At 34.9% G+C, this 20,000-nt stretch overlaps 1 protein-coding gene across 1 annotated transcript; it reads right to left on the bottom strand.

Annotated features, from left to right (window-relative positions):
• Positions 1–530: 530 nt before the first annotated feature.
• LOC144975222 (uncharacterized) lies at positions 531–4,028 on the bottom strand. Its single transcript, XM_078919087.1, has 2 exons — positions 3,870–4,028; positions 531–2,357 (listed from the first exon to the last, which is right to left on the bottom strand). The coding sequence occupies exon 2, from the start codon at positions 2,330–2,332 to the stop codon at positions 1,316–1,318; it is 1,017 nt and encodes a 338-aa protein (XP_078775213.1). The 5' UTR covers positions 2,333–2,357; positions 3,870–4,028; the 3' UTR covers positions 531–1,315.
• Between the last annotated feature and the right edge of the window lie 15,972 nt (positions 4,029–20,000).

Raw genomic sequence — 20,000 nt, 5'->3', positions numbered from 1 at the left:
GAATTTCAACATTTTCAAAAGGAAAATTTTGAATGAAAAGCATGTCACTTTCATCCAAATTATCTGAAGAGAACTCAGATAAAAAACATTTAACATTTAAGGGAATGCTGCCTTTAGAGGAAGAATGAATAGTTAAAAGCTGCTTTATAGTTAATTTTCTTTCATTCTGAAGAATCTCTTCCACAGAAATCAAAGTATTTCCACCTGATAACTGCCTATATTGACCAAAACGAGCCTCAAGATCATCAGTCTGAAATTTTCCAGTCAAAACAAATTTAAAATTAAGTTTAGTTAAAACATATCTTATCAATTCAACTAGACATTCTAATGTATGGGACAAAGCATAAAATGTATCTGAAGACAAAAAACCACACTTAGTTTCTTTATGCATCTGGTTCCATTTCTTGAGCCATGAAGACATTTTTAGTAACCAACTCAGTCTTTCATCTTCACAAGAGAAGAAAGGAGAGGCATCTGGTTTAATCTTATTCCTCCATAATACTGGTGATGTATATTAACCATATCCACCAACGACAAACTATAGTCAAGAAATTAACAGTACCCTCCCAAGATGTGAAAGCTGAATGAGGACCTAAGGTTTTCAAAGCAGCAATATTGGTTTCATTAAATATCTTAAGGGCTAAACTGACTTTCTGACGCTCTAAAGAGTGTGGGAATAGTGATTTCCAGGTTAAGGTAGGGGCCTCTTTTAGAAGTTGGGACTTTTCAACTCTGTATAAATGCTTTAAATCAGAAAAGGAAGCATGAGAAATACATTTGCTATCTATGACTTCACTATCTAAATTGGGGAAAGTAAAAGTTTGACTATCGTTTTTAACATTCAACCAATTATTTCGAATTGATTTGAGAAGATGAACAGAGTCAAACAATAAAAAAATCTTGAGAGAATTGTCAATAGGATTAGGTATAAAAAAATTAGTTTCTGAGTCTTTAGTCAGTAAAGAAAACATCTTTCGATTAATTCTATTGTTATCAGAAATGACACTGATGACATTAAATCCAGCTTTACAAACATTAAAAATTACATCATTTGTTGTTTCAAACAAGAAATCTGAAGTCATCTTTACAACAGGAAACATTCCAACAATTAATTTCTTATTAGACATGACAGAAGAAATCATAAAACATTGCATAGACTTGGCAAGATTTTCAGGATCATTTGTAGCCTGTCCAATTAATTGCCCCCCTCTGTAGGATAATTTCGACTTGACATGAACTTCATCAATAAGAAGATTAACATACAAATCTTTATCTGACAGGTACTTAATTTCATTCACTAAAAAATCATTGGCAATCAGACTGATTTTAAAGATACAGTGCTAGATAATAAACGTAAATATCGCACACTGGGAAGAATAAGTAAAGAATCCCTTAACTTACGATAAGTTGTCGGGGAATTTGAATAAATACAAAAAGAAGCAATCATACATTCAGCAGAAAATCTACGCTGTGATGGAGACAGATTTATCAAATTTAACTGATCAATTAAAAAATCAAAAACTTTGTTATTACTATCATCATTATTTTTGTCTCTGCAGACATTCAACAATTTAATTGCCTGATGAAATGTTGAATTATAGGAAGATGTAAAATCTGTTGCAGAATAATGGCTTAAAATATTTTCTAACTGGCTCCAAGTAGACAGCTTAGAGTCCGGAATTATCCATTTCAAGTCATTTTTACAAACAAGAACATTTTTTAACCACACATCTAGTTTCAAATCATTTTTTACACATATACTAAAAGGAATCGTTAATCCATCCGAATCAGTCGATGCAGTGGCATACAAATATACAGAATCATTTTTTAAAGTATAACAAATATCATTATATTTCCACTTTTGCAGAAATCCACACACTTCATTTTTAAAATGCTCAAAACTTAAAATTTTATCTTGTTCTAAAAAAACGTTAAAACTTTCCTCTTCTCTCTCCTCAAGTCTCTGTCTCTTACTCCTGGGGCTTTCCCTTTGAGGCAAAGGGGTAGTAGTGAGGTAAGAGGGAAGATTTGGAAAAACTGATGGGATGGCACCAGCTTTCAACTTCAAACGCTTCCTGCGAACAGTTTTCTGTGGTTGTCCATTTTTTTCAGGAACGACTTTAAAACGTATAATATCATCTTCCTGAAAGTGTTTTTCACAAACAACAGTAAACTTTGTCACAACCAAGTTTTCCCGGGGAATTTTTCTAATCCATGAATTCCTTTGTTCTGCATCTTTCGGGAATTCAAAACAAGATGCCTTTTTTGGCGCACAATTAAGTCTGTAATAATTACTGTCACATCCAGGGACACAGCACTTGTTCACCATCATGGAACGAACTGTTGGTTATCAAATACTGTGGGGAAAAAAAAATAAAAGGTAGATACATTAGTTTATAGTAACCATTTGAAATTAGGGTAGAGATTAATGTCAATTGTTTTAAGCAGGACTACAAGATACATGTACACATTACACATCATCTAAAAAATAACGATAAGTGTTGAATTGTAAGCCTCAATTTATTAGACGAAGACATACTGTGGACGTTTCTGGTTTCCCCTTTATCAACAAAACAAGACGAATAAGAGATGTGTAGTGTGAATGGTGTAGATAAGGTGAATAAATATAAACAATGATGGGACAGCCTACCCCTTTGTAAGGAAGTACGAATTAAATTCATTAAAATTAAATTGAGCTTTTATATAGTACAATCTCCACTAAACATGCTCAAAGCGCTTTACAAGGGGTCTCTGACAAACAGCAACACGTAACATGGAGAACGAGACATGACGCCAGTTAGGCGATAATACAATTTTTTCGGACAGAGACAACGCTGTTAAGGGCCAGATACTCATTTTTTTAAACCTGAGTACGGTGAGAAAATGTGAGTAAAGAGCCTTTTCTAAGGACTCAACTATCGCCAAGCGAAGCTCGAACCAAGGACCTTCCGATCAAAAAGCGAGTGTCATACCGCTCGACCACATAGCTGCCCACTAGACCACATAGCCCCATTAAGAAACAAGGCCCACAAATACTGATCTCAAATAAATAGATAATTTTAGAAAATTAAAATCGAAGTTTTTTTTTTAAACATCATGGTAAAATTTTTTTGAAAAACAACAACAAAAATAGGTAACAAAAAAAGAGGGAAAAAAACTAACAAAAACAAACAATAAACAGATAAAGACGCAGTAAACGAATGATAGTGATAGGTGCCCAGTTACCGTGTACGTAGACAGTAATAATAATAATAATAATAATAATAATAATAATAATAATAATAATAATAATAATAATAGATTAATTAAAGGTTTTAAATATATGAGTGTTGCCAAAATGTTACGTCATATTTTAAGACGTCCACCTCAATTTCCAGTCACAACTTCCCTATGACTATGGCATGGGCTAGCTGAGAGTTGGGACACAATCAGCCCCGTTTGCAGTCGAACTGCCTAGTCTAAGTAAGATAGATTGACGGGAAGCCTTCCGAAAGCTCCTACATCCCCAGTATTCTTGTTCTAGTAGGGGGTTTCAATGGGAATGGGGAAACTTTTTTTATATGTTCTAGTAGGGAGTTTGGGAGGGGGGAAACAAACTTTTAAAAAAAGTTTCCCCCTTCCCAAACCGCCTACTATCTAGATAGTACTCTAGAACATTATAAAATACAAGAATACCGGGGATGTAGGAGCTTTCGGAAGTTTGATCTTCATTTAAGACGTCTATCTACCTACTTTTTCATTTAACAGTCAGCTGTGAGTTAGATAAAACTCTCTTTGTAATCCAAACTCGCATTCCATTTTTACCAGTCATTCTCATTGTCACTCGTCACACTCACACTCTACACTCAAAACTCGCGACAAAAACTCACCTTTGTTTGGGATACGCTGAAAATTGAAGAGAGCAACACTCAAAGGGAATTAGACGTCTTTATATCCATCTTGTAGAGAGGCAACGATCCGTAAATAGTTGAAACAAACTTTCTTTTGTTAGCAGATCAAGGCATTGTTGTCAGAACAATGGCGGAACAACGGGAAGAAATAGCGATACAAAAGGCGGAATGATCGTAGGCCTGATTGCGTATGCGATACCTTTAGTTAAAATAATAGCGGCGGAGATGTAAAATAGTTCTCACTTCAAATCCGTTTTTCGGTCATAATATTCTATTTCAAAACAATATGATGTAGTGGAAAAATATTGAAATAACATTGTGATACATTTTAAATATGCTGGAGTCAATAAAAATGTTTAAAAAGTCGGCCTGGTAGTTTTTTATTCTATCCCTTTTCCGGACCTGCTTCCCGGCCTGGAACACTATATAGAGGGCCTGGCTTGAGCACGTTGCCGGTCAGCAGCTCTCTCCACGTATCGCGATTCTCCTTGGCCGGCCGACCCGTGCGTATGAGATCTGGGCTGCTTTTAACATCACTTTTGGAACATTCTTAGGTTATTTAAATATTTAAATATGTCATTCACTACAAGGGGTCCGTGACCAACAGCAACACGTCGTAACAGTAAAATGAGACATAATGCCTGTTAGGCGATATGACATTTTTTTCCCCGACAGAGACAACGCTATTAGCGGCCAGGTACTCAGAGTAAGGTGAGAGAAAGTGAGTAAAGAGGCTTTTCCAAGGACTCAACTATGCGCCGAGCGAGGCTCGAACCAGAACCTTCCTATCCGAAAGCGAGTGCCATACCACTAGACCACATAGCCGCACAGTATCATAATATAGGTTACTGCCTTTCCATCACAAAAGTCAGTGCGGGATCGCTTGTGACTATCATCTCGTTGTTAATTCTTACGGGTCATTGAAGACAAAGTTATCATTCCTTAATTGATAATTATCGCATTTCACTCATGCCAAGAAAGGTACTGATAACGCGTACATCTCAAGTGTTTCGGTAATCAACCTTTATCGGTCTAGCCCTTTGATAAACCGGTTTGTTCCCTAGTAAAGACGGGGATGGAAGACTGACAGTTTGGGAGATAGATGCAATGAACACCAGGGTGTGATCATTTTGGGATGGGCCCAGTGTTACATCCTATCATATCGATATCATCAGTGACCTGAAGAAAGATTACTGTAAACACTCTAAAATGTCTATTATTGATAACTTTAAGTAATATTTTTTTTCTTTCGACTCATTAAAATCATTGTAATAAATAACAATGTGAAATTGAATGTAGGCTTCAATTTATTATACGAAAACAGATAAAATGGACGTTTCGGATGTTCCCTTTATCAATAAAACCGGATGAATAAAACACTTCAGACGAATGAGATAATGTGGTAGTGGCATTGTCTCATTCGCCTGTAGTGTTTCATTCATCCGGTTTTGTTGATAAAGGGGAAACCCTAAACGTCAATTTTATCTCTTTCGTATATTAATTTGAAGCTTATATTCAATTTCACATTGTTACTTATTTCTTCGAGCTTCGAGCAGCAACATTGACATTAAAATCATTGTCAAATTTTTGCGCTATAAGGTCTCGTGGTGGTATGACATTCGCTTTCGGATCGGAAGGTCGTCGGTTAGAGCCTCGCTCGACGCATACTTGAGTCCTGGGAAAAAGCTCTTTACTGACATTCTCTCACCGTACTCACCTGACCCGTTAAGAGCTTTGTTCAAAATAAATATATTTAATATCGTCTAACAGGTTCATGCCCTGTCTTACTGTAAAGTTTTGCTGTTGACCAGGGACTCCTAGTAAAGCGTTTTGAGCACTGTTAGCGCTATATAAAACAAATGCGCTTGTAACATTTTAAGTTTTCCAAACGGGCAGAATCTTTGCAACGTTAAATCATAATTATCTTTCGGTTGTTTAGGTTCGATAATTTCGTTATAAAAGTGTGTTGTTGTTACAGTTGTTGTTGCTTTTGTTACAGTTGTTACTGTTGTAGTTGCTGTTTATTGTAATTGCTGTCGTTGTTGATATTGTTGTTGCAGTTGCTTTTTTTTGTTATGTTGCTACTGCTGTTGCTGTTGTTTTTCTTGTTGTTGAGATAGTTTTTTCCCCTGTTGCTAAGGTTGTTGTTGTGGTTGTTGGTGTTAAATTGGCGTTTGATGTTGTTTTTCTTGTTGTTTGCTAAGGTTGTTGTTGTTGATGAACGTTGTTTGTATTGATTACTTCGCATAAAGTCGTGAGACGTTTGTCCAAGTATAAAAAATGACTTTGAATACAGTACTTACAGCGTCGTTATCATCGGTAAAGATTGTGCATGGTTTATCTGAACTTCATTTATTATTTTTCTTGGTATTGTTGTGTTTGCAATCTATTATTATTATTATTATTATTATTATTATTATTATTATTATTATTATTATTATTATTATTATTATTATTATTATTATTATTATTATTATAAGTGGCAGTAGTAGTAGTAGTAGTAGTAGTAGTAGTAGTAGTAGTAGTAGTAGTAGTAGTAGTAGTAGTAGTAGTAGTAGTAGTAGTAGTCGTAGTAGTAGTAGTAGTAGCAGTAGTAGTATATAGTAGTAGTAGTAGAAGTAGCAGCAGCAGCAGCAGCAGTAGTAGTAGTAGTAGTAGTAGTAGTAGTAGTAGTAGTAGTAGTAGTAGGAGTAGTAGAAGTAGTAGTAGTAGTAGTAGTAGTAGTAGTAGTAGTAGTAGTAGTAGTAGTAGTAGTAGTAGAAGTAGAAGTAGTAGTTGTAGTAGTAGTAGCAGCAGCAGAAGCAGCAACAGCAGCAGCATTAGTAGTAGTAGTAGTAGTAGTAGTAGTAGTAGTAGTAGTAGTAGTAGTAGTAATAGTAGTAGTAGTAGTAGTAGTAGTAGTAGTAGTAGTAGTAGTAGTAGTAGTAGTAGTAGAAGTAGTAGTTGTAGTAGTTGTAGCAGCAGCAGAAGCAGCAACAGTAGTAGTAGTAGTAGTAGTAGTAGTAGTAGTAGTAGTAGTAGTAGTAGTAATAGTAGTAGTAGTAGTAATAGTAGTAGTAGTAGTAGTATCAACATCATCATCATCATCATCATCATCATCATCATCATCATCATCATCATCATCATCAACATCATCATTATCATCATCGTAATCATCGTGTTTATGATCATAATTACGGTAACAAGTTGATGAGTTAAACGTTTATGACAGTTGCAATATACAGACAATGATGATAATAATTCTAATGTGACAATGATGATAATGATAATGATGAAATTAACGATATTACAATAATGGTATAACGATTAGTCTGCAGTCTCCTGAGTATGTTATCCAATACCTTAAGTGATCATTAGAAACGCTTGACTATCTCATATTATCTGAGCTGTTCTGAAAAACACGTTTTCTAATTTTGGCCAAAAAACTGGTTCTTCAAATATCGATCGATTAAAATGAATAATCATATCAAAAAATTTTTTTTTGTATCTGGGACAAGGTTTGAGAAAGTCTGTCAAGATTACTTACTTACTTACTTAATCCTCTTCGGGCCTTGAGGCACATAGGGCATCCACCAGACATCTCCATTTTTTGCGATCGGCTGCTTTTGCGGTGGCTGTATTCCAGGACAGGCCTGCTTCCTTTAATTCTTCAGTATTCTGGTCCGCTTCTCTGCTGCCGCCGGTTGTGGATTTATGTCTGGTTTCTGTTTCTGTAACAGTTTGCTTTTTATGAGGTGGGTTGTTAACCCTACGCTCAACCCCCATTCCTGTCAAGATTAGAGTCATTTTAATCGATCGATATGTGAAGGACGAGTTTTCTGGCCAAAATAATATAAAACTGTTTTCCATTGTGTGGCAATACCCACGATATTATCGATTTGTTATGTCAATTCATAGATATGATATCGATACCAAGAATTTTAACCTATAATGATATTGAGAACATAGTTCCTCTCTTCTTCTTCTTCTTCTTCTTCTTCTTCTTCTTCTTCTTCTTCTTCTTCTTCTTCTTCTTCTTTTTCTTCTTCTTCTTCTTCTTCTTCTTCTTCTTCTTCTTCTTCTTCTTCTTTATTCCTTTTGTGCGACTATGTGGTCTTGTGGTATGACACTCGCTTTCGGATCGGAAGTTGCTGGGTTCGAGCCTCGCTCGGGGCATAAAAGTCCTTGGAAAAGGCTCTTGCTTTTCCTCTTCCTGCTCCTTAATTTCCTCTCCTCTTCCTCCTCTGCACCGGCATCCTCAACCTCCTTTATCTCTTTATTTTATTCTTCTTCCTATTCTCCCTATTCTTCTTCTTCTTCATCTGCCTCTCCGAGCCACTTCCTCCTCCCCATCCTCACTCCTCCTCCTCATCATCATCATTATCATCATCATCCTCCTCCTTCTCCTCTTTTTCTTTTTCTTCTTCTTCTTCCTCCTCCTCCTGCTCCTCCTCCTACTCCTCCTCCTCCTACTTCTCTTCCTCCCCCTCCTCTTCCTCCTCTTCCTTCTATTCCTCATCCTGCTCTTCCTCCTATTCTTCTTCCTCCTTCTCCGCTTCTTCCTTCTCATCCTCCTCCTCTTTTGTCTAAATCTATATGTTTTATTTAGGAGAAAGACAAGTTTCTTTTTGTGCAGAAAACCCCCTGAAATTCACAATATGAAAAAAACCCCTCTTCACTTTATATTCACATATTGATACAATGCGTTGACTTAAAATACTCAACACAATGCCAGCAGGAAAAAACGTAAAAGCATACAGAACTGTGTGTACCGTTTATAAATAGCGTTGCCTTGGCTAAGAAACTCACAACATTGCCACCTGGAAGTATAGATTGTTTGAAGTTGACGTCACTTAGGTCATTGTATTTGTTTTTTGCCATCCGCGTTTATGAGTAATTCTCACTAAACTGTATTAACCTGACTATAACGTTCATGGTTACACACAGTTTTGTGTGTTGGTCCGTTATACCTCCGGATGGCAATGTTGTGAACTTCTTAGCCAAGCACATACGATCTATAACGGAGCAACACATAAAACTATTTTGTGTAACCTTGAACGTTTCTAGTCGGGTTCATAGTGAAAATTATTCATAAACATGGATGGCAAAAACCAATAACAAATACCTGAGTGACGCCATCTTCGTTCTATCTATAGTCTGATTAATACAGTTTAGTGATAACTATTCATAAAAATGGCTGCCTCAAAACAATAACAAAGAGATGAGTGACGTTATCTTCGTTCCATCTATAGATAGTATGCGCTTGGCTAAGAAGCTCATAACATTGCCATCCGGAAGTAGAACGGACCAACACACAAAACTATGTGTAACCTTGAACATTTATAGTCTGGATAATACAGTTTAGTGAGAATTACTCATAAACGTGGATGGAATACGTCAAATAAAAACTACCGATTTTCTTTGTTTAGAACCACGATGGCCGCCGTTGCTGGGCGACGTGACATCAGGCTATTGAATCTAATTGAGTTTAAAGGTCATAAAATACTTGAACTAGTTAACTGTCGCACTCTTGAAAAACAAGTAATTAAAAATGTTGCCAGAAAACTCTTACTTCAATTATCAATCGATTCTAGTACGCTTCAACAATCGTGACGTCACTTCCCTCGTAATGACACATGGTAACTTGGTAACTGGCTCTAAACTATCGGAACCTTGGCGGACGCCCTTATGAAGTATTTCTCCAACAAGCATAAAAGCGTATCCAGAGGAGAAAAAAAAAAACCCATTATAAATCTGATCATGTTTTGACTTTTACACATTCTGATCACAAGACATATGATAAGGTCTAGCCAGCATGAGGAATAAAAAGTACTGAATTTATTTGTTTAGACCAACGATGGCCGCCGTTACTGGGCATCAGACTATTGAATCCAATTACCCTCATCTTGGCTAAAATTATCAAACCTATGACACTCGCGAGATAAATGAATTCTGTATGGTCGATAAGGCGAAATAGAAAGGGCATATTTTAGATACTTTACAAATTTCCAAAATAGAATCATTTAAAAAAAAATTTTTTTTGGTTTGAAAAAAAACTTTTTTTTTTCTTTCTTTTTTTTCTGTGTGTGCTAAATTAATTGAACCAAAGCAGACGATAACACGAGAAAACATTGGACTGTTACGTTAACATTCAAGGGACATAACTTATTTAATATTGAACGACATCGTTTTTAAAGGATAATCTCCCTTGAGTACGAATTTTATCATGCAACTTTTGCGACATTAATTTAGCCTCGAAAATAAATGTTAAGTTTTAAGTTTCGCCGCAGTAAAATCTCGTTCCTCACATTCTCTCACCCGATTCATGTGTCTCAACCAGACACCAGCCCAAGATCCCACTAAGAGTAGTACACTCAAATATTTACAAATCATATGTTAAAAGATTATTACAGTAGGTACATAACAGAGAGATGATTTACAAGGGAAAAAAAATATCATCTTCCAAAACTAAAACTATAGATTCGACTGTTTCCCTCGTACCCAAGGACTCCGGCCAGGGTCAGGACAAAACCAAGTAATCTCATTCCAAGACAAAGACAGAAAGCAATTGGAAAACATATGTAGGGGGATAAAAAACACAGCAAGTACCTCCCTGCCGACTATGGGATGTCGGGAACCCCACTCAGCTGATTACTGTAATCTTATTCCAAGACAAAGACAGAGAGCTATTCGAAAACAGAGATTGAGGATATAAGACACAGTAAGTACCGCCCTGCCCACTTATGGGAGGTCGGGAACTCCACCCAGTTAGAGACAGAAAGCAATTGGAAAACAGACGCAGGGAGATAGAATACACAACAAGTATATCCCTGCCCACAGGTCAAAAATCCCATTCAGAAATAAAATTAAAACAAACCTGAGTGTTGTTTTCATGAGCTTTAAAAAGAAAAAAAAAAGAAAAAAATGACAAAACTGTTGTGAATACCAAAATCCATTAATTTGAGACTTTCGTGTCAAAACGGTAAGTACATATTTTGAGGTTTGAATAATGCCAAAAACGAATTTCAGTTAAAATTTAAATGGCCATTAATTTGAATTATTTGTTCTTGTTACTTAAATAAATAATCATAGGCCTAATGTCTAATAAGATATAAAAAGTTTAATTCAAAGTCTCATCTCTTTTTTTCTTTGACGATAAAAATTGAGCATTTATATAGCGCAATATCCACTTAACGTGCTCGAAGACATTTACAAGGGGTCCCTGCCCAACAGTAACATGTAACATGTAGAACTGGACATGACGCCTGTTAGGCGATATTACAATTTTTCTCGAACAGAGACAACGCTGTTAACGGCCTGGCATTCATTTTACATCTGAGTGCAGTGAGATAATGTGAGTAAAGAACATTTTCCAAGGACTCAACTATGCCCTGAGCCAGGCTCGAACCCAGGACCTCCCGATCCGAAAGCGAGTGTCATACCACTAGACCACATAGCCGCACGATAGTTACAATTCTAATTCTAAGAATTATATTTATTCCAAAATAATACCGTTATGAGTCGGTTGGGCACACGCATCAAATATGTATTCTTGTTAATCAAGTGTCGATGTTTTAAATCAAAGCTTGAACATTACTTTTTTACAAAATCATATTTTAAAGTCTCTATCAATGGCTCACATTTATTTGACATATAGGCTACATGTTTTATATTTGCTTATTCTTCTTCTTTCAAGCCATAACTGAAAGGGTGTCTGTTTGTGTATGTGTGTGTGTTTGTGTGTGTGCATGTGCATGATAGTGATATTTTAGATTGTCATTCTTGTAATGTGAAGATCATAGAGCATGATCTTTCATTATTATATTATTATTATATTATTATTATTATTATTATTATTATATTATTATTATATTATATTATTATTATTATTATTATTATATTATTATATTATTATTATTATTATTATTCTTATTCTTATTCTTATTCTTACTTATTATTATTATTATTTTATTATTATTATTATTTATTATTATTATTATTATTTATTATTATATTATTATTATTATTATTATTATTATTATTATTATTATTATTATTATTATTATATTATTATTATTATTATATTATTATTATTATTATTATTATTATTATTATTATTATTATTATTATTATTATTATTTATTATTATTATTATTATTATTATTATTATCATTATTATTATTATCAATATTATGATTATCTTCATTATTAATCAAATATTAAAACAAGTCTATTCACCGGGTTCATTCATGGTTTTAAAAAACAACAACGACAAAAAGCAAACAAACCCAAACTGAAGTACAAGACAGGGATGGGAAACATCCACACTCCCCCCCCCCCCCCCCCCCCTCCCGCGTCACTCGGGTTCTTGTTATTGTTTGTTGCGATCCGCGTTCATGAGTAATGCTCACTGAACTGTATTAACCCGACTATAAACGTTCATGGATGCACACAGTTTTGTGTGTTGGTCCGTTATACTTCCGGATGGCAATGTTATGAGATTCTTAGCCAAACGCATACTATCTATAGATAGAATGCGCTTGGCCAAGGAGTTCACAACATTGCCATCCGGAAGTGTAACGGACCAAAACACAAACTCTGTGTAACCATGAACTTTTATAGTCTGGTTAACACAGTTTAGTGAGAACAACTCACAAACGCGGATGGCAAAAACAATAACAAAGGCCTGAGTGACGTCATCTGCATACTATCTATAGGCTTTCATGTTTTATATTTGTTTATTCTTCTTCTTTCAAGCCATAACTGAAAGTGTGTCTATTTGTCTATGTGTGTGTGTGTTTGTTTATGTGTGTTTGTGTGTGTGTATGTGCATGATAGTGATATTTTAGATTGTCATTCTTGTAATGTGAAGATCATAGAGCATGATCTTTCATTATTATTATTATTATCATTATTATTATTATTATTATTATTATTATTATTATTATTATTATTATTATTATTATTATTATTATATTATTATTATTATCATTATTATTATTATCAATATTATGATTATCATTATTAATCAAATTAAAACAAGTCTATTCACCGGGTTCATTCATGGTTTAAAAAAAAAAAAAACAACTACAAAAAGCAAACAAACCCAAACTGAAGAACAAGACAGGGATGGGAAACATCCACACTCTCCCCCCCCCCCCCTCCCCCCGCGTCACTCGGGTTCTTGTTGTTGTTTGTTGCCAACCACTTTTATGAGTAATTCTCACTATACCACATTCACCGGACTATAGATAGTATGCAGATGACGTCACTCAGGCCTTTGTTATTGTTTTTGCCATCCGCGTTTGTGAGTTGTTCTCACTAAACTGTATTAACCAGACTATAAAAGTTCATGGTTACACAGAGTGTGTGTGTTGGTCCGTTATACTTCCGGATGGCAATGTTGTGAACTCCTTGGCCAAGCGCATTCTATCTATAAACGTTTAAGGTTAGACATAGTTTTGTGTGTTGGTCCGATATACTTCCGGATGGCAATGTTGTGAGCTTCTTCGCCAAGCGCGTATTATCTGTACTCAAAGAACACCATTGTTACCAATCACAAAGCACAACAAAGTGATGCCCCCAATGTGCACTTATTTGCAGGCCTGATAACCGAATAGAGACATAAATAACCACGCCTCTCGGACAGTCCTCATAATGTAAACAATAGGAGTGATTGGTTTACATAACAAACGACACATTTTTTTACTATCGATGGTATGTGTGTAAGTAAAATACCCACTGATCTACCTTATTTATAGATAAATGTCTTTGTTATTGTTTTTTGCCATCCACGTTTATGAGTAATGCTCACTGAACTGTGTTAACATGACTATAAAAGTTCATGGATACACACAGTTTTGTATGTTGGTCCGTTATACTTCCGGATGGCAATGTTATGAGCTTCTTAGCCAAGCGCAAACTATCTATAAATCTATGCTTTAATGTTTATAATAATATTCGAGAAAATCGTGTGATAACTAGTCACCCATTTGGCGGTATAAAAACAATCACAACGATCAGAGAGGGGTCGATTTCATTCACATTAATGTTTATAAACAACCAACTATCTTTGTCCGAGCACGTGTTAAAGTGTGTCACAAATTCCATGTTCTGATTGGTCAAAAATCTACTGATTAATTCCTTTTGGGCTCATTATTGTAATGGAAATCTAAAAAAAAAAAATACTCAAAATATTGTCCATTACAACAATGTTAAACTAGGCCCAAAAGAGGGTTCGGATGTCAGACCTGCATTTGTATACACGTCGGGTGACCCCCAAATAATTGACCTTGTACAATGACGTTGTTTGTTTTCCTTCGAGTCTAGTCTGGGTCGTCGGCAAGTCGGCATTTTGATAATATAACCTCCCTGTCATCTATTTATAGTAACGGGATAACCCAAAAATCAGGAAGTTATTTTAAACAAACTTTAGACTCTCACAAATCACTACACTTCATACCCGTCTCTCTATCCCTGTTTCTCTTTCATTGTCTCTATCTCTCTCGAGTTATCCACTTTCCCTATCTCACTCTCATTTTGATAGAATGCGCTTGGCCAATGAGTTCACAACATTGCCATCCGGAAGTATAACGGACCAACACACAAACTCTGTGTAACCATGAACTTTTATAGTCGGGTTAATACAGTTTAGTGAGAATAACTCACAAACGCGGATGGCAAAAACAGTAACAAAGGCCTGAGTGACGTCATCTGTGTCAGGGGTTGATTTATGTCAGGGGTTGATGGATAAGTCAGTTTAAATAACTAAGGTGTAGGGGTGGATTTCCAGATTCGTCGTTGTAAATAACTGTGGTGTAAGGGTTGATACCCAGATTATAGTCATTGTGTTGAGCTTTGATGTCCCCGTGTTTTCCGTCATTGTTGTTGTCATCGAGTCTTAGATTTTACCTTGAGAAAGGATGTACGTGCATCATGGGGGCTCGATTTTTGGGTAATTTGATAGGTTTGTTGTAATGAAATTTCTAAAGCATTGCAAACTATCCGTTAATGAATTTGATATGGGATGGGTTGGAACGGAAGTTTGGTGTTAGAGGTGGGTGTCTTTAATTTAGTTCTATTATTTAAGATTTCGACCAATCAGAATGTTTCGTTGAACAAGGGTTCAATTGTAGATTCTGATATTTTGATCAGTTGAACTGAAGACTCCGGCTTGGACGGACGTGCTAGTGACTCGAAGAGAGCACTAAAATTATAATAAATAAATTCTTAAAGTTTATGCTGTTTGTGGCAGCGGTGATACTGTTTGTGGCAGTATTTCTCCGTCCAAGTCGTTATTGTGACGCCTTTGAGGCTTTTTATTTTAATTAAGATTGTTTTACTGGCTATGGTAATATTTCAAAATGAATATTTGTTGTGAAATCCGAGTTATATTTTGTGTTATTTTATCAATGGTCCCCTAATGGGGGTAACTGATAGTTGATGAGGAATTTTGATTTTAGTATAGTGAGTCCATAAATATAATGGCATTAACTAAGTGTGTTCACTGGTATTCAGTTTTGTTGATTTACAACTTTTATTAATAGATTGATATAATATTTGGTTTTGATTAATTAATCCTTCTATATCCTTCCTTATTTAGTGAAGCCAGCTGGCTTGAGGGTGACCTAAGGTTGCCGTGAGGCTGTTTTAACGTTGATTTGAAATCAAACATTAATATTTTGAAGAAATCAAAGAAACATTAACAATACAAGGAACAGTGCTTATTTGTGAACGAAAGAAAACAATTTTACACATTTGATCGATAAACATTTGATAAGACATTCTTCATCCATCGGAAACTATACTTATCATCTTTGCTGTCCTGCCTTGGTTGCTGTCGTCATGTTATGTGTTAGATTAGATGCTAAATTAAGGTAAGGGCGCCCTTAGAGATACAGTATTATATTTTATTTTGTGATTTCTGTTCTTCTTCAATTATTCTCTTCATTATTTCTTCTGCTCTATCTTCATATTCCAACCCTTTATTTTGTAATACATCATTACTACTATATATGAATAAGACCTACTTCTTTTCCTTTTCTTTCATTATTTCTCTTTATTCAATACATAAATAAACCATTTGATATAAAACTGTACATCACTTGTTTGCTTGTCGGTGTGTTACGTCCCTGTTTGTGTTCATTGACAATAATAGGTAAAGGCGACGGACTGAGTGCGTAGTGGACGCATTGCGAACTCACTCAGGCGCTTAAGTAACATCGGGGCAACGGTCACTTTGTTACAATCTGCATACTATCTATATTTCCTCGTCTTTTTAATTGTACATTTGCGCACTGCGTTTACTTAACCCTCTCCTTACCAACTAGAGGAAAATCGTCATATTCGTTACGACACAACGATCATTTTCCTTATTCAAATTTCTCTTGTACATCATAAAATTTAAAGAAAATGAACAGTGTGTTGTAGAGCATGTTTTGCTAAAGAAATTCTATGTATCGCAAGAACTTTACTGCTAATATTATAATATAATATGTTGTGTTAGTTGGGTGTGAAATTTAGGGCAAAATGTTGAAAATGGTTGGTAAGGAGAGAGTTAAAGAAAACTCACAACATCCACCACCGGGATACAGGTTATCGACACACTAAAACTATGTGTGACCTTGACCGTTTATAGTCTGATTAATGCAATTTAGTGAGAACTACTCATAAAAATGGATGGCTTAAAACAATAACAAAGAGTCGAGTGACGTCAATTTCGTTCCTTTTATACCTCGGTCTCCCTCTCTCTTTCTCTTTCAATAGATAGAATGAAGTTGACGTCACTCCGGTCTTTGTTATTGTTTTTTCTGCCATCCACGTTTATGAGTAATTATCACTTAACTGTATTAACCAGACTATAAAAGTTCATGGTTACACATAGTTTTGCGTGTTGGTCCGTTAAACTGATAGTGTGCGCTCGGCTAAAAAGCTCACAACATTGTCACCCTGAAGTATAACGTACCAACACACAAAACTATTTGTAACCTTAAACGTTTTTAGCCTGGTTAATACAGTCTATAGATAGAATGCGCTTGGCCAAGGAGTTCACAACATTGCCATCCGGAAGTATAACGGACCAACACACAAACTCTGTGTAACCACGAACTTTTATAGTCTGTTTAATACAACAACTTACAAACGCGGATGGCAAAAACAATAACAAAGGCCTGAGTGACGTCATCTGCATACTATCTATTGAGAATTACCCATAAAGGCGGATGACAAATAACAATATAATAAAGACCCGAGTGACGTCAACATCGTTCTATCGATATCTGTATCTGTTTTTCCATTATTCAGTATCTTTATCTCACGTTCAATTGTCTTTCTCCCTCTTTCTATTCTTCATTTTGTATCTAGTCTCTCTATCTATGGATTTTCCCTGTCACCATCTCCATTCCCTTGTCTTCCTAATATATATATATATATATATATATATATATATATATATATATATATATATATATATATATATATATATATATCTCCTTTGTGTGTCTCTCTCCTTCTCTCTCTCTCTCTCTCTCTCTCCATATATATATATATATACACACACACACACACACACACACATATATAATATATATATATATATATATATAATATATATATATATATATATAAATGGGATCACTCACTTATATGTGGCCAAACATATGTTTCTGTAGCTTTCATCCACGTCGTCAGTTGGCATATTGTCCGCAAATATATATATATATATATATATATATATATATATATATATATATATATATATATATATATATATATATACCTCACTCTCTCTCTGCTCTCTCGCTCTCTCTCTCTCTCTCTCTCTCTCTCTGTCTCTCTCATAACTGCTGTCTACATAATGAATTTTAAAAAGATCTACACATCCCTTTCTCTATCCATTTTCTACCTCTCTCTCTCTCTCTCGCTCTCTCTCTCTTTCTCTCTCTCGCTCTCTCTCTCTCTCTGTGTGTGTGTGTGTGTGTGTGTGTATGTGTGTATGTGTGTGTGTCCATTCTCCTTCCTCTCTGCTCCTTCCTCTGGCTATTTACCATTTGCGTAACAATACACACATATAAATAAGACTTCTAAAAGATCTATCAAACAGTCTATTTCAAGGAAAACCGGAATATCTGACCGTTTCAATTTCAAGATCGTTTCCATTTAATTGAGTCCCCATTCTATTACTAACTTGAGTAAACAAATCTCATAGTACCATATAAAAAATCATTGTTGTCATGTCGTATTTTATGTTGATTCATAAAATGTGAATTATTTGAGTTGTACCAAGGATTTTTTTTAAATAATTAATTTATAATTCGACCTATCAAATAACTAATCTATTAATTAAATCTTTAGATAACTTTACATTGTTAATATTATACCATTATAATTATCATTATTATTATCATTATTATTATTATTTATTATTATTATTATTATTATTATTATTATTATTATTATTATTATTATTATTATTATTATTATTATTATTATTATTATAATTATTGTCATTGTTTGCCTTGCTTTATTATTGGTATTGCTTACTTGATTTGCTGATGAAAATATTATATTCTTGTATGGGTTATATTGGCAAGTGCCTATAAATAAACTTTTGAAATCTATTATTATAGTCGCGATTGCCCAACTTCTGATTTACTGGGGAAAAATTACTCAATGAAACATGAAATCCCCCGCCCATTGTAGCCACGTCATAGAAAATATCTGCCTGCTTTCGTGTCGTTGTGATATTTTGCATAATAGAATTCTTTACCTCTTAGATTAACATTTTTTCTATCTACATGTTTATGGAAATGAGATATTATAGGATATTTGTTACTCATCGTCTAAAAACGGTATTATGACGGGATGAACCAGATGCTAAAAAGCCGAAATTAACGCTAAACTGGGTCAATGATTTGAAATAATAGTATTGGTACCCTGAAATATGATATTCATTCTCCTCAATAAAACATACAAACTCAACCTAAGTCTGATATTTCTGGCTACAAATTCCATTTTTAGCATCTTAATATTCCCGATATAATACCGTTTTGAAGCGAGGGGTCACATTTGACATTGAATATCAAAAAAAAATTTATTCGGCTATGAATTTTTGTGCAGCTATGTGATCTAGTAAAATGACACTCGCTTTTGTATCAGAAGGTCCCGGGTTTGAGTCACGCTGGGCGAACAGATGAGACCTTGGTAACGGCTTTTTAGACACATTCTCGCGCTGTACTGAGGTGTAAAATGATTATATGGCTGTTACCAGCGTTGTCTATGTAGGAAAAAAATTGTTATATCGCCTAACAGACATCATTTCTCGTTTTGCATGTAACGTGCTGTTGTGCTGTTGGTCACTAACCCTTTTTAAAGCACTTTTAGCACGTGTAGTGGATATTGCCCTGTATAGATAGAATGCGCTTGGCCAAGGAATTCACAACATTGCCATCCGGAAGTATAACGGACCAACACACAAACTCTGTGTAACCATGAACTTTTATAGTCTGGTTAATACAGTTTAGTGAGAACAACTCACAAACGCGGATGGCAAAAACAATAACAAAGGCGTGAGTGACGTCATCTGCATACTATCTATAAATGCTCAAGTATATTGAAATTTGAAATACATGCAAACATAGAAATAATGACGTTTACGTCATTCAGCTCCTTGTATTTGTTTCTAACACCGCCAGTAGGTTTTCATAAAAAAAAAACAACAAAACAAAAAAAACTAACCCTAAATGACAATTGATGCTAAGCTATTAGTTGAACTATTCACAACATCCACCAGCCTGGCATAACGTACCAACACACAAATCTATGTGTAAACTTAAACGTGTGTAATCTGATTGATAAAATTTAGTGACAGTTAAAATCGCTGTCTTAAAACAAAAACGAAAACCTGTTTGACGTCAATTTCGTTGCATCTAAGCGTTAACTTCAGAGTTACAGATAGTTTAATTTGTGTGTATTTATCCGTAGGTTTGATATGTCTGATAGAACTTTAAAAAAGAACAATAATATACCAAACACAGAACGTTTCGAGCTCAAAACCCTTATTCAGCCAACAACAAAAAACACACCAAAAAAAAAATAATATAAAAAAACATAAAGCATTTATTGAAGCCGCCA

Source organism: Berghia stephanieae, chromosome 6 (genome assembly GCF_034508935.2).
Source record: "Berghia stephanieae isolate SIO BIC M18660-M18661 chromosome 6, UCSD_Bste_1.3, whole genome shotgun sequence".
Classification (NCBI taxonomy): domain Eukaryota; kingdom Metazoa; phylum Mollusca; class Gastropoda; order Nudibranchia; family Aeolidiidae; genus Berghia; species Berghia stephanieae.
This window is presented reverse-complemented; position numbering and strand designations above follow the sequence as displayed.

Excerpts from the sequence above, each read along its gene's own strand:
- LOC144975222 (XM_078919087.1), bottom strand. The coding sequence starts at position 2,332 with ATGATGGTGAACAAGTGCTGTGTCCCTGGATGTGACAGTAATTATTAC.